This window comes from Schistocerca cancellata, chromosome 3 (assembly GCF_023864275.1).
Source record: "Schistocerca cancellata isolate TAMUIC-IGC-003103 chromosome 3, iqSchCanc2.1, whole genome shotgun sequence".
NCBI classification, from domain to species: Eukaryota; Metazoa; Arthropoda; class Insecta; order Orthoptera; family Acrididae; genus Schistocerca; species Schistocerca cancellata.
Window position 1 is genome coordinate 197,162,814 of NC_064628.1, and position 15,421 is coordinate 197,178,234.

Sequence of the window (15,421 nt, forward strand, 5' to 3'; positions counted from 1 at the left end):
TGCTTCATTCCCTGTTGGTATCCTATCTTGAACTAATGGAGTTGCTGGTAATGGCCCTTATGGAAAAAACAAATCCTCAAATTCCCGCAATAATTCTTCCATAAGCTCTCTTTCTCCTCCTTTGAAATGCTTAATTTCGTCACGCAATGCAGTTCTATCGGCAGTTAGTGGTTGATCGCTTTGCCTACCTCTCGAACACCAGTCTTCATCATCTGGCACATCCAAATTTGCAAATTAAGCCCCTTTCCTCAAATTCGCCTCTACTGCGCTAAAATTATCCATGTTCACGTGAACTACTCGTCCGTAGTTCCCCTCCTGTACACGTACAACACTACGTTTCACAAATCAACCAAATGGACCCAAAACTTCATTATCCTCTAATGGTTCAATAACACATACTGTACCCACAGGTAGATTTGACTCCACACTTCCCCAAAGCAACTTCCCAGTGCCACTAGCCACACATTCATGCGAATTAAGCCTTAATGATAATGTACGTGGTTCAATTTGTTTGTTCATTACGTTGAACGCCCCTTGCGACATCTCTGCATTGACAAAAGTTTCCCCTAGCTGAGATAACATTCCAGCAAGGTCAACAGTTCGTTGTCGAAGGTCAATTTTGGCATGATGTTGATGCAAGAAATCTACTCCTAGGATCATGTCGTAGCCCTCGCTTACCCATGGTACTACCTCCATGCACAAATTAAATCGGACTTTCCCTATTCAAAAGTCAACTGTCACCGACCCTATAGGTGAGACCCCTTTATCCTCCACTCCACGCAACCTATAACGTGGTGGGTCTAACTTCCTTCGCCCTATTATATACCTAGTAGCCACTGACACTTGCGCCCCTGTGTCCAACAAAATCTTAAACTTTTTAGTTCCTATTGATCCTACCAGTGAACATTCCACCTCTGCATACGTATTTGTAGCATTGAAATTAAACGCGAGTTCCCTTAGGCGGGCCTTGGGCCTCCTCTGCCGTTTAACGCTTGTCCACCTCTCCTATCTCCACTTCTCCATCCTCCCCGCTGCCGATTTCCACCCCTTCCTTTATTCCTCGGTGACTGGGTACGTTGCCTCTGCAAATGTCCCTTACGACCACACTTCAAACAAAAAAAAAAAAAAAAATTGCTCTGAGCACTATGGGACTTAACATCTACGGTCAACAGTCCCCTAGAACTTAGAACTACTTAAACCTAACTAGCCTAAGTACAGCACACAACACCCAGTCATCACGAGGCAGAGAAAGTCCCTGACCCCGCCGGGAATCGAACCCGGTATCCCGAGACACTTCAAACATTTCAAACCCGCTGCAAACACTGTTTGCCTCTCGCGTACCCCTTTGCCACGTCTACTTCCCCACATTGAATTGCCAGCTGAAAGGTCGAATACAAAGCTTTCTGAGTCCCTTCACGCACTTTCCGTGACATATGCGCCGGTAACACTCTCAAAAATACATCAAGTGCCATTTGCTCGGCCTCCTACAACAGAACACTATTTGCTTCATCGCTCTGACCCAACTCGGAAGTACAGTAATTAATTTTCCTCATCCTGTCCGCAAATTTCTCCATCGCCTCCCCCTGTCTCTTTGACATTGTACTTAACCTCTCTCTAAAGCACCGAGCGCTATTCTGTATTTTGTACCTTTGTAAAAGCCCTTCCTTTAACTGCTTAAACTGTCCTGCCTTCCTTAAGGCCTCGGAACACCTTACATATGTTTTCGCTTCAGCCGTTAATCTAATCTCGGCTATATGTAACAACCTGCTCATCAGACCAACCATTCATCACCGCTGAAGTCTCCAAGTCCTCCACAAATGAACACACATCCTCAGATGCCTTGCAGATCCGTACCACTTCTGGTTCAGACACATATCACACCCCTGACTCTGCCATTGTGTTGCTTTCACTCCCAGTTAGTCCCAAAACAAAACATTTAAGTACAGGAATAACCCGACTCCCTGCATCTCAGTATCATCATAATTGGCAACATCATACTGAAACCAACACAAAAGTAATTAAATGCAACAAAAAATAATAAATGTTACTGCCCTAAATACCCTAACACTTACTCTGACAAAAATAATAATATGCATACGCAAAACATCTAAAATGAGCCATACTCAAAAACACAAAAAGGCAAGAAAACGTCCAATAATCAAAAGAAAACTGGTGAAAATTCACCACATCTTGTGAATGTAATGCGGACGGTGCTCTCGAATGTCGTACTGGACAGACGACGTCTGCTATTCTGACACCAAATGTAGTGGCTACTTCTGCCACCGAATGTAACAGCAACACCAAATGTAGCGGGAAGCGGTAGAACGCACTGTATTAAGACCCGTCTGAGCTTTCCAAGCGATTTATTAACTACAGTGCTCCCACTCCTTTAGATCTGCATCACTGGGCCCCACAGTGCTGAGGACACCACTTCATTGTCTGCAAAATGGCATGGCACGGAATGGCTGCCTTAGCGACCTGTGCATGCGCTGCTGTGTGTCGGCCTTGTATGACAGTGGAGTTGCGGCGTCAGCACGATGATGGCAGTAGACTCAGCAGTCTGTGTCCCTTCTGACTCAGCGCCACTTGGTGTGGGTCGCCGGCGGCCAGCTGCATGCTTCTCGCCGGCGTGGCTAAGATTGTGGTGACAACAAGCGCCCGCGATCTGGAGTCCGAATCTGCGGCCCTCATATTGGGATGCCTCTGGCGTGTGCTGGAAGCCAGGACAGCTGCCTGCGGTAGCGAGTCATGGAGTGGCCTGCCGCTTGCTGGCTACGGACCCTGTGTCGGCCTCAGAGGGTCGAACCAGCGACCTGCCGTGGCCTGGAACGCTGGCGCCCCATCTGCTGCTGTGTGTAGCTGTTGGTGTGACATGCCCTGCCATCCAGGAGAGCTGCCACATGTGCATGAATCTTGTTAGAAACCCGCACCTATTTATACGTGGCTGCGTGCCTCTGTTTTGCCACACGTGCCGCTTCATGTCACATACTCATAACATGCTAGGTTGGCCAGTGGGCCCCTTCTGCATGTGATTTGCGACATGCAAAACCGCTACGTATACTCTTTCAGCAATTTGATAGCCCTGTGGCCTCTATTCTACTTCGCAACTGTTGGTATGCGTAACTCACTGCAATCTGGCCAACACCTGGCTGTAACTTGTGCTCAGAATATAGCACAAAACTAACCTTCCCTATCCTAAACTGCGGTGCCGCTACACAAGAATGAACTCTGAGGGTCCAATCTAGTGATTTTCTGCCTGTCTGTATGTATTAGGTACTACTGAATTGTTAAACTGTGCATGTTCCAGTGACACTGATGTGATGACCATCTATGTTGTGATCACCATCTATGTTTGATGCCAACGTACAAGAAACACTGACAATGGCAGGTGGCAGGGCTAGTAGTGGAGAATATAAAAAGCCTGTCAGGGGTCATTGTCTCAGTGTGGAAATGGAGTGATTTATCCAAGAGGTTGTAATTATTGGCTTTTAGGCCAAGGATGGAAGCATTTCTGAAACGGCTAATTTTGTAAACTGTATACACGACGCCATGTTTAAAATATGTATGACAAAATGATGCTGTCCAAAACTGCCGCCCAAGCAACCTTGGTGCATCATGGTCTATAGATAACAGGGTCCAACGATGCCTGCGGAAATGTGCATAGGTGAAAAAACTTGCAACTGTTTAGCAACTGACTGCTCATATGAACCAAGGGTCCTCAATGAGCATTCAGCGAACGTTGCTGCATTTAGTTCTCTGCAGCAGGCGCCTGGTTCATGCACCTGGAATTTGCACACCAATACAGCAACTGGACGTCCACTGAAGAGCAGAAGACTTAGTTTCTGTGCCTCATTAGAAAAATGTTCGTTGATATGTACAGTGTGAAATGTCTGAAAGCAAACACCCTGCGCCACCGTTAGGGTCTGGGGAATGTTTCTGTGGCATTCTCTTGGTGATCTCGTCAATCTATAAGCCACAATGAATCAGCGCCAGTATGCATATATCCTTACGGACTATGTCCACCCCACATGCGTTTATTTGTCCTTGGTACGATGGCATCTACCAGCAGGACAACGCAATGTGTCACACAGCTCGAAGTATACTTGTGCGGTTTGAAGAGCACCAGCAAGTTTTTGCTGTACTCCCCTGGCCATCACTCTTCCTGGATTTAAACACATTTTTGTGCAACGGTGAGTGATTCTATTGTGACAACTTAATTGAAGTGCCTTATTTGTATTATTTCTTACGTATATTTTGTTGTTCTGAGCTTTAAGTTCATTGGTTATTCCTTCTTCTGTGTGCACTCTGGACTGTTTATATTCTGCAAGTGTTATTAAGTGCGCTTAGCCCTTTTTTCATTGCTTATTCCACATGTTCTCTGGACTGATTGTACTTATAAATTGAATTACATTTGTCAACACAGTCCCCAGCTACTTACCACTTCAATTCGACTAGGTGCTAAATAACCCAATGGGACACCATTGTGATGAGTTAGGACTGTTATGACATCCTGACCTCAGGAGTCATAAGGAACAAGGATGCTTGAGAGATATGGTTTGAGAGACAGAGATGAATCATGCTGCAGGATAGAGAGTTATACAAGTAAGTTGGTCAATGACCTTATTCACTCAAAGGATAAACAGTGCCTCTGGTGATCCAGGCGGCGGTAACGCGGCGCGTGTACGTGTGTCAGCGCAGATGTTAGCACCAGAATCTGCTGCTTCGGCACCCAGCCGCTCCATCCTTGCAGACGTAACAGCTCCTGCCATCTCCTGGAGGCATGGACGGTAGTATTTGTCGGTTGAGTCGGAATCCCCAAGCCTCCCCTCCAGACACAGCTGGCTTTTCACTCAAGTGCTACTCGTAGACACCATGTAGAACGCTGAAGGGAAACAGTCGGTGGCTGTCATTGTTAAGTTGAGCGTCAGCAACTTCAGTCTCCTACCCAAGATGGCTTTGTCATTGATGGAGATAGCCTTCGACGCAGGACGCAGCTGGATCGCCCCCCAACTCCGCCTCTGCGGACGGCGGCTTGTAGTTCACTGGACAACTTCAGCTAGACAGCAGCAGCTGGTCGCTTCCTGCTCCCTGGAACTGTGTAACACCAAGTTTTTGACATGCCTCACCATAGTTGTGACGTGTCCGTACTGTGGAACTCGGCAGCTGATACAGCGGCCTGGCTGGCCGACGAAATGCATCACAAGATGGTCGCTGTCGTTGGCCTGCAACTTAAACAATCATCATTCTCTCCGTTGGTAGGCGCGGATTTCAGACGTGGACAGAATGGCTCACCTTGAACCTCTGGGCTCCGTTATTTATTTTCCTCTGACATAGTCCCTCTGGAGGGGATAAGGGGAGTGTTCCTTAATAAATATAATGTCAGTTTTTCCTAGTCCGCGTCGGCCCCGATATATAGGTTTTCAGGCGCTGTTGTGACGGCAATTTCGGGTTTTTCACAGCATGTCAATGCCCTAAGTTGCGCCTGTTTACTCCACACCTGTCTCCACATTTGTTTGTAGCGCCCGCCAGGCAACGCTTACTCAGCTGCGAAAGGTGTTGTAAACCTGCCTCACAGAACTCTTTGCTTAATATCAACTTTGCCAGTGTCCACTATCTGGTGTGTCCATTAGTTCTTAACTCCTAACTTATGGCCATAGCTGCGCAAAATTTTCCTGGCGCAGCAAAATGTTGTCTTTGCTCGAGACCCGAGCCGGCCGGTATGGCCCAGCGGTTCTAGGCGCGTTAATCTGGAACCGCGCGACCGCTACTTGCTATCCGCAGGCAGTCTGTTCAATAGATGTGTGATCCTGTCGGTAGAATAATGTCTTGTGTAATATGTAATATGTGTACCGTGTGTAATACGTGTAGTATGTATAAAATGTGAGAAAATCTTCTCCCATCTGGACCTGTTGCTCCACGATGGAAATTTTTTCTGCTAGTGTACAACCGTGCTTATAGGGTAACTCATTTATTTATTCATGTTACTCTCTTCCAGACAAGGGATCAAGTCGTGGATAATTCATTGCTCGGGAAACACGCATAAACCGTTGCTCGCTAATGGAAATTTACAATTGGGTTGTTCTTTAATTTATGGAATGCAGTACCTTTACCCAGAATTTTAGCACGTTATCTGTTGGCAATAATAGCTAGAGTCGTTAGGTCAGGTTGACACAACTGATAATAATTCTGTTTTGATTCAAAGTATTTGATAAATCTGGAGATGTGCAGATAACTGATAAGGCAAGTGCTGAACGGTAGTGGCAGTGCTGCGTGGCTGTCCTGAGAGATGAGTCGGGCCCTCACCTTGTGCCTGCTGACCGCAGCCTGCAGCGTGGCGCCCACGCTGGGGGGTGAAAGCCGCGTGCTGGGGGGCGAGCCGGTGGACATCTCGCAGGTCCCCTGGCAGGTGTCCGTGGAGTTCATAGAGGCGCACAAATGCGGCGGCTCCATTGTCAGCCCTAGATTTGTCATGTCGGCTGCGTGGTGCATCGTGGGCGCCGCCGAGCCAATCTATTACGTGCTGCGGGTCGGTACGTCAACGCGCGAGAGTGGCGGCGCCACGTACACCGTCTCCGATATGTTTTGGCACGAGGATTTCGACTATGTTACGACAGACAGAGACATTGGTTTCTTCGAGATCTCAGGTTCCATCTCGTTTGATGACAACGTTCAGGTATTCCGTCCAGCAATATTTAAAGTTTAGTCACTGAGAAAAATGTTACAAAATCACACTATGGTTTCACAACGAGTTTCCATTCTCGGCTGAGTTGAATCTTCATGGTAGATTAAACAGTTTACTGGACCTGGACTCGAACTCGGAACTGTAGCCTCTCGAGGCGCAAATGTTCCACAGACTTTTTTTAATACAGAGTGATTCCATGATGATTTATTAATTTGAATTATGGGTGCCTGGTCTGGAAACGACCAGTCGAAAGTTATAAGCGAAAATCATTCTGACATCTCTGACGTTTGAACAAATGTACCGTTACTGTTGTTGCTAAGTATGTAGGTTAGGCAGTTTTTAGAAGTGGTAGTACACGTGCACTAAATATGAGCTCTAAAATGCCTACCTTAACAGCTATGGGTACTCATTCGGTACCAGAACGATTTTCGCTTATAATTTTCAACATAGTCGTTTCCGACCAAGATCCTTAACCTGAGAGTGACATTTACCCTTCTCCACCATCCATGAAAGTCTGTATACTAAAAACTGAGATGAGAAAAGTCATGGAATACATCTTAATATTTTGTTAGACCTTCTTTTGCACAGTGGAGTGCAGCAACTCGACGCAGCATGGAATCAACACGACGTTGGAAGCCCCGACAGAAATATTCAGCCATGCTGCCTCTACAGCCGTCCACAATAGCGAAAGCGTTGCCGGTGAAGGATTTTATACAAGACTGACCTCCCGATTGTGCCCCATAAGTGTTTGACGGGTTTCATGTATGGGGACTTGGATCGTCAATCCATTAGCTCGAACTGTCCAGAATGTTCTTCAAACAAGTGCCAATAACTGTGGCTCAGAGACATGGTGCATTGTCATCTATAAAAATTGCATCGTTGTTCGGGAATATGAAATCCATGATTGGCTGCAAATGGTCTCAAAGTAGCTGAGCATCGCCGTTTTCAGTCAATGATTGGTTCAGTTCGACCAGACGACCTAGTCCATTCCACGTGAACACAGCCCACACCATTATTGAGCCGCCACTCACTTGCACAGTGCCTCGTTTAGAACGTGATCCCATGGCTTCGTGGGATCTGTGTCACACTAGAACCCTATCATCAGCTCTTAGTAACTGAGACCGATACTCATCTGACCAGACGACGGCTTTCCAGTCGTATAGTGTCAAACTGATATGGTCAGAGCCCAGCAGAGGCTCTACAGGTAGTGCCATGCTGTTATTTCACTTTCACTCAGTTTTTCTTCTCTGTTAGCACTAATACCACTATATAAATGCATCTGCTCTCGGTCGTTAAGTGGAGGTCGTCAGCGTTCTCCGTGACGAGAGATAATAGTTAACTGTGGTATTCTCGGCGCGCTCCTGACACTGTAGATCACAGAACACTGAATTCCCTAACGATTTCGGAAATGGAAAGTGCTATGCGTATAGCTTCAACTACCATTCCGCTTTCAAAGTGTGTTAAGTCCCGTTATAATTATGTCGGAAACCTTTTCACGTGAATCACCAGAGTACAAATGACGGCTCCACAATGCACTGCCCTTTTATACCTTGTGTACGCGATACTACCGTCATATGTGTATGTGCTTATCGCTATACCAAGACTTTTGTCACTTCATTGGGGGGGGGGGGGGGGGGAGATTAGTGTTTAACGTCCCGTCGACAACGAGATCATTAGAGAGGGAGCGCAAGCTCGGGTGAGGGAAGGATGTGGAAGGAAATCGGCCGTGCCCTTTCAAAGGAACCATCCCGGCATTTGCCTGAAGCGATTTAGGGAAATCACGGAAAACCTAAATCAGGTTGGCCGGAGACGGGATTGAACCGTCGTCCTCCCGAATGCGAGTCCAGTGTGCTAACCACTGCGCCACCTCGCTCGGTTGTCACTTCATTGTGTGTATATAGCATCGACCCTTCCAGCCCTTATTTCGGTCTGCTTAATTTCTTTCATTGATTTGGCTTCAATCCCCCTGGTGACTGGAATACACTCTTTGAATTCTGTAGATGACAGAGAAAAAAAAATACAGAGTGAAAGGTTATTTACAGCTTGTACAGAAACCAGATAGCAGTTGCAAGTATGGAAGAGGAAATACTTGCTTGTGCTGGAGTCTTGAATTATAATGCTTGCTTCTTTCGAATACTATTTGTGTTGTTTTCTCCCCTGAGAAACTAAACGTTGTTTTTTTCTGATAAGAGGTATATTAAATAAAATATATTTCTTCGTAGAGCCACTCTGCCACTGTAGGCGTTAAAATGAACTTCTTCTTACGAATCTGTATATATTTCTTCGTAGAGCCACTCTGCCACTGTAGGCGTTAAAATGAACTTCTTCTTACGAATCTGTTTTCAAATGAACTGTGGCATTATTATCTGCTTTCGGATAAAAAAAATAATAAAATACACACATGTTGGTAAAATTCAACTAATTGTCCTGAGGGGACCTGTATTAAATGGAAGATGTTCCTTCGTAGAAGCTTAAGTTCAGCTTCTTTGACAGTAAAGTCTTCTTCTTTTGAATTATTTTTCATTGAACTAAAGCGTGATTTTCCACAATAATTTTCAAAGAAACTACTAGTTACAGTAAGATAAAAATAATACATAACGGTACACACAAACACGTAAAGCGAAGCTGATAGTTACTCTTACTGTCTATTCCAATGTTGTTATTAGAAAACGCATATTTTTGTGTGTAGCTATTTCATTTGGTCCGATGCTTTATTTTCAAGTAAAGCGAGTAGTCTTCCTTACTCTTCCCCTTTTTAGTTAGAATTTGCTATATGGTCTGCCCCTTTAGTAGATTCACTGTTTGACTTTTTGTGTTAGAATATGGTACTTCATCTGGGTTAAGTAGTCTAGCTGCTGTGACTATGCTGGGTGAAGTATGTAGGACACTTGCAAGTTTCTTTCTGCGTAGGAACCATATCTACTTTACATATATACATGTGAATCTGCTCTGTCTGATCAGAAGTAGCTGACGATCACTACGTAATGCGGACCTGATCACTGCATGATGCGACAGGCAGAACGAACAGTAGAAAAAAACGCAAGAAGTTTTGTCTTCAGTACAGAGGCAGTAATTGAATAATAGGTCGGCTTAATTATTTGCTGAATGTATTCCAACCTCTGTCTTCCCTTACAATTTTTAGTCTCTATAGCTTCCTCTAGTACCATGGATTAATTGCCTGATGTCTTAAGAGATGTCCTATGATCCTGTCCAATTTTCTTGTCAGTGTTTTCCACTGTGTGACGGAGAAAAAAAAGAGAATGGGGTGCACTGGTCGAGCAGGTCCTCATAAGCAAAACATTTCTGTAGTTAACGCTAAACGATGAGCCGGCCGGCGTGGCCGAGAGGTTCTACGCACTTCAGTCTGGTACCGCGTGACCGCTACGGTCGCAGGTTCGAATCCTGCCTCGGGCATGGATGTGTGTGATGTCCTTAGGTTAGTTAGGTTTAAGTAGTTCTAAGTTCTAGGGGACTGATGACCTCGGATGTTAAGTCCCATAGTGCTCAGAGCCATTTGAACCATTTTTTTTTTTTGCTAAACGATGCACGAGGTGGTGTGGAGAGCGACTGCACTAGATATTAGATGACTAGAAAGAGTGATTTTGAGTCACGAATCACGCTATACCCTGTGAGAAGCCGATGAAAGGGTTTGAATTTGAGACTATCTGAAGAACGTTACTTCCCATCATTTGTTGTGATAACAGCGAAGTCCGGAGGTGGTGGTTTTATGGTAGGCGGATGTTTTTCGTGGCTATGGTTTGCTCCTTTATAGTGCTTCAGCAAACTCTACATACCGAACGATATCAACGCATTTTGCAGTATTGTGTAACACAGCAGAGCAGTTCGGAGGAGATGACTGTAACAGTGGGTCAGTGCGTAACGCAGCATGTGTGATGCAATGGTTGTGAAATAACATTCTTGAACTAGACTGGCCTATCAAAGTCCTGTGCACAGGTCAGCCACTTACCATTTCCATTAATCCAAGTTCTAAAGAAGACAACGAACACTATTGGGACGAGCGAGAAATTTGACTTCATTCCAGCACTCAACAGTCTACACAACAATCTTTTCTAGTTGCTGCTCTTGAGTCAACAGAACTCAGTCCGTGATGAAGGTGAAGTGTGAACACATTCCGTAATAATGGCCACTAATGTGAGTACGGATACTTTGATCAGATAGTCTATGATAGTCTATGTCGTCTGGGTTGCACGTGATGCTGTTTGATGTGTCTGCCAGATGAATTCTGTGCAGTTTAGAACTGGTGGGGCTTTTCAGTGCTGCAGCTAGTTTCTACGTCCGCCTACAATTGATATTTAAGTGTGCGTCCTGACTGTAACCACACATTTTGTTCCAGTTGCATTTTACACATTTGTGCTCTCCTCTTCGGTTTGCTTTTCGTTCATGGTTTTTTACTGCTTTGAATTCGTGCAGATTTTTTCCAGGATATTTTCTCTCGATGCAGCTGTATTCTCGAAGAAAATGTTTCAAGGAACAGCGCTGTTTCGGGATATGGTGCACTTCTATATGTGCGCCCATGTTGGCTGATGCTATTTTGTTTAAAATGTGTGCCACTACAGCATTTGGCGACCTTTTCCATTGCTTGTGTGTTCTGCTGACATTCTTGTGCTTCGTAGTTGATGTTTATGAGAGTAAGAGCTTCCTTTCCTGTTGCAACATTAACGTTTCATGTTTGACTTTCAACATCTGACCTCTCTGCTTACAAACTGCCCAAGAGCTGCTGGTATTTGTTGAGCTGTGTCTCTTCGTAACTGCGATACTTGACCGACGTAGTTTACTTTCGAGTTATGTAGGTACTGACTAAAAGTAGTTTGTGTATTGTATTTATTAATTTTTTCATAATGCGGGGCCACAGTCATAATATATTTCTTTAAAGTCAGTACCGCCATTAGACTGTTGTTTATTTACAGTGTTACATTTACACTTACACAATCATCATTTCGGCTTCAAAGTGCCATTATCAAGTGTTTTAAGTGTTATAAATTGCCTAAGATGGCACTTAAAACACTTGATAAAGGCACTTTCAAGCCGAAATCATGACTGTGTAAGTGTAAATGTAACACTGTAAATAAACAACAGTCTAATGGCGGCACTGACTTTAAAGAAATACTGTGTTTATATTTCTTAAACTATGTTGCTGTTTGCTGGCTTGTAGTATTAACAAATAGTTTTCTGTAGTCGAGGGTGATTGCTTGGCGGATGTTGAGCGTGAATTCAATTCCGATGCATTTTATTTTTTCAATTCATTTCATACGTGCTCCGGCTCTACAATCTATTCCCCAGCCAATGTTCAGAATTCCCGACATATTTCGGTGTAATTTATTACATGATGTGGCTACATAATTCATTATAATTTGAGGTGCTTTTTCTACCTCATTTTCTTCCGTCTCTAGATATTTGAGGAACGAGTGCACTTGGCACATGATTTTCATGTATGTATAGTCCCTGAATTTCTTGTGTCAGGGCGAACCCCGAAAGCTTGAAGAGCTAATGCTAAAAGTGCCATGGACACTGGGTAACATTATCGTACCGAATTCTTTCATACACAGTAATCTGCGCGGTTGTCTTTTTACACAGAGACTGGACGTCCCAAATTTGCGAGGTTCTTTACTGTGTCAATTACTTTTTGCGAAAAGTGCAATGCTTCCATAGTCTGGAAGAGACGTGGATGGTTAATTTTATCAAAAGTTGTTTCGAAGGCAAGCTTTACAGTTGCTCATTGTAGGCTGGTAGCTGCTGTTGTTTATGTAATAGGTTAAAATTTGGTGTATTGTCCGTTCTTTTCGCACATTTGTTAATTATGCTCCCATTATATACTGATAACTGAATTTAGTCTTTCATTACGATCTATACGATAATATTATAGTCGCTATTGAGTACCGTTGTATGTTGAAGATTCTCAGTAGTATTCCCACCTGGGGTTTTGTGAACTAGGGCCACTGTTCGTTTCAGAATTCTTTCGGGATGTCGTTCTCGGTTTTAAAATGTAATTACGAATCAGATCCCTTAATCTATCAGGTAGATTAGAGAATCTATAAAGGGAAATGGATAGACTGAAATAAGATGTAGTGGGAATTAGTGAAGTTCGATGGAGGTAGGAACGGAACTTCTAGTCAGGTGAATACAGGGCTATAAATACGTAAACAAGAATGGGTAATGTATGAGCAGGTTTATTACTAAATAAGAAAACAGGAATTCTGGCAAGTTACCACGATCAGCGTAGTAAAATCAACATAGCCAGGATAGACGTGAAGCCCACATCTACAACAGCAGAACGAGTTTCAAATGCCAACTAGCTCCGTAGATAATAAGATATTGAAGAAATGTAAGATGAGATAAAAGAAATTATTCAGATAGTTAAGGGAGACGCTACGCCTTTTCATAGAAGATGGTTTAAGGAATGGCAAACCTACGTTTATAACATTTGTAGATCCAAGGAAAGCTTTTGACAATGGTAACTGGAATACTCTTTTAAAAAATCTGAAGGTAGCAGGGGTAAAATACAGGGAGCGAAGCCAATTGCAACATTTACAGAAATCCGACGGCATTTATAAGGGTCGAAGGGCATAAAAGGGAAGTAGTGGTTGAGAATGGAGGGAGACAAGGCTGTAGCCTAACTCCGATGTTATTCAATCTGTAAACTGAGCAAGCAGTTAAGAAAACACAAAAAGAAAAAGAAAAATGTGGCTTACGAAATAAAGTTCAGGGAGCAGAGTTAAAAACTTTAAGATTTGCCGCAAACATTTTAAATCTCTCAGACGCAGCAAATAACTAGGAATAACAGTTAAATGGATTGGAGAGTGTCTTGAAAGGAGAATGTAAGATGAAAATCAACTACAGCAAAATAACGATAGTGAAATGCAGTAGACTCAAATCAGGTGATGCTGAGGGAATTAGATTAAGAATCGAGTTTCTTAAAGTAGTAGATGAGTTTTGCTATTTGGGCAGCAAAATAACTGATGATGGCCGAAGTAGAAAGGATATAAAATGAGACTGGCGGTGGCAAGAAAAGCATTTCTGAAGCCGAGAAATTTGTTAGCAGTGAATTTTCATTAAAGTGTTAGGAACGCTTCTCTGAAAGTATTTGTATGGTGTGTAGCCATGTATGGAAGTGAAACACAGACGATGAACTGTATTGACAGGAAAATAGAACCTTTTGAAATGTGGTGCTACAGAAGGAAGTACTGAGTAAACTTGGAGAGGAAAGTGTGCCGAAACTTGACTAGAATGATGACATTCCGAGACTTCAAGGCATCACCAGTTTAGTAATAGAGGAAAGCGTGGGGCGAGGGGAGGGGGGGAGCAAAAATCGTAGAGCGAGACCAAGAGATGAATACAGTAAGCAGATTCAGGAGGATGTAGGCTGCAGTGTTATCCGGAGATGAAGAGGCTTCCACAAGATAGAGTAGCACTGACAACTGCATCAAACCAGACTTCGGATTGCAGACCATAACCTTGAAAATGTAATTAAACATGAGTGTCATCTAACAGTTAACTGTTGTCTAAAAATTCGATACAAATCAGCAGGTAAGCCACGGGAGCCGGGCGGTTTATTCTACGGCTTCTTCGGTTACCTGCGTCGCTAACTCGTCTGCGGCTTCAGGGCGTAAAGTTCCATACGTTCTTGTTTCAATGCCTTCCTACATTATTCCATCCATTAGTCTGTTCGCTAGTAGTTCTGTACAGTGTAAATAGATTTTTTTACATTATTTCAAATCATTTATTCAACAGTCTCTCATTTGTGGTTCTTATGTCTACCAGTATTTTCCTGTCATTTTCGTTTATTTTCTTGTATGAATTGGTGCACTGACGAAGTTTTTTTATTGTATATCGTTGTGTAGTGGAGTTCTAATTTTACGCCCCTCCAGTTGTCGTGGTTTCTGGCTAATATTTAAGCTGATACCCATTTAATCTGTACGTAATTTTCTATTAATATTAAATCTACTTTAAACAAGTGTCTCAGGCACTAATAGTACAACCATATTTTCTTCCTGGCAGGTAATTTTTTTGTGGGAGTAGTTATTCATGATTTTTGTTATTTTCGTTTAGCACACTTTATTTGTTTTGGTGTAAAAGTCAAGCGCCGGCACGTTAGTCGGGAACGATAGGGCAGAGAGGACTCTGAGAAGGTGTCAGCCAATTGTACGCTGACAGACCACTTTCCAGGATGACAACGCGACAGCAGCGGCCCCTATGTGAAGAGGGCCTAAGCGCCGCGCCCGACTGGTCGCATCCAGTTCAAGAGTAGCTTCAAGACTAGTCATCCATTGTCTACACTGGAGAAACTTCAGTATTTCGTATGTCGCCCTTTGCTTGTGGCGCATCTGGGTAATCAGAGTTATGTATTGTAACCTTTTCTTTTTGTAATAATGGTTTGATTTGTTTGAATGTTGTCTAGTGATTAGAGAAAGCATGTTTCCTAGACCCCACATTTTACGACTAGGCTGGATTTAAAATTATTCACCACTTGAAAGTTGAATTGTACGTTTGGAATCTTCTGTCACATTGTACCTACGTACCATGAAAGGCTGCGTGGTGTCTTGGGCCTGACAGATGAGCTACGTTTAGTTTTCTCAGTCCCGTTTCTTCTGCAGGTGCCTTGTCCCTCTGAGTTTGAATGTGACATGCACTTAAGTGGTGTTTGGGAAATGAGCTATATCCAGATGGCTAAAAGAGCCACACGCAAATTTTAAAGCTATCTGACATTAAAATCCAAGTAAA

General features: G+C 43.6%; 1 protein-coding gene across 1 annotated transcript; it reads left to right on the top strand.

Moving 5' to 3' along the window:
* The first annotated feature begins 6,286 nt into the window (after positions 1-6,286).
* Positions 6,287-6,703, top strand: LOC126176214 (vitellin-degrading protease-like). Its single transcript, XM_049923358.1, has one exon. It carries the CDS (start codon positions 6,287-6,289, stop codon positions 6,701-6,703), a length of 417 nt encoding a protein of 138 aa, XP_049779315.1.
* The last annotated feature ends 8,718 nt before the right edge of the window (positions 6,704-15,421 follow it).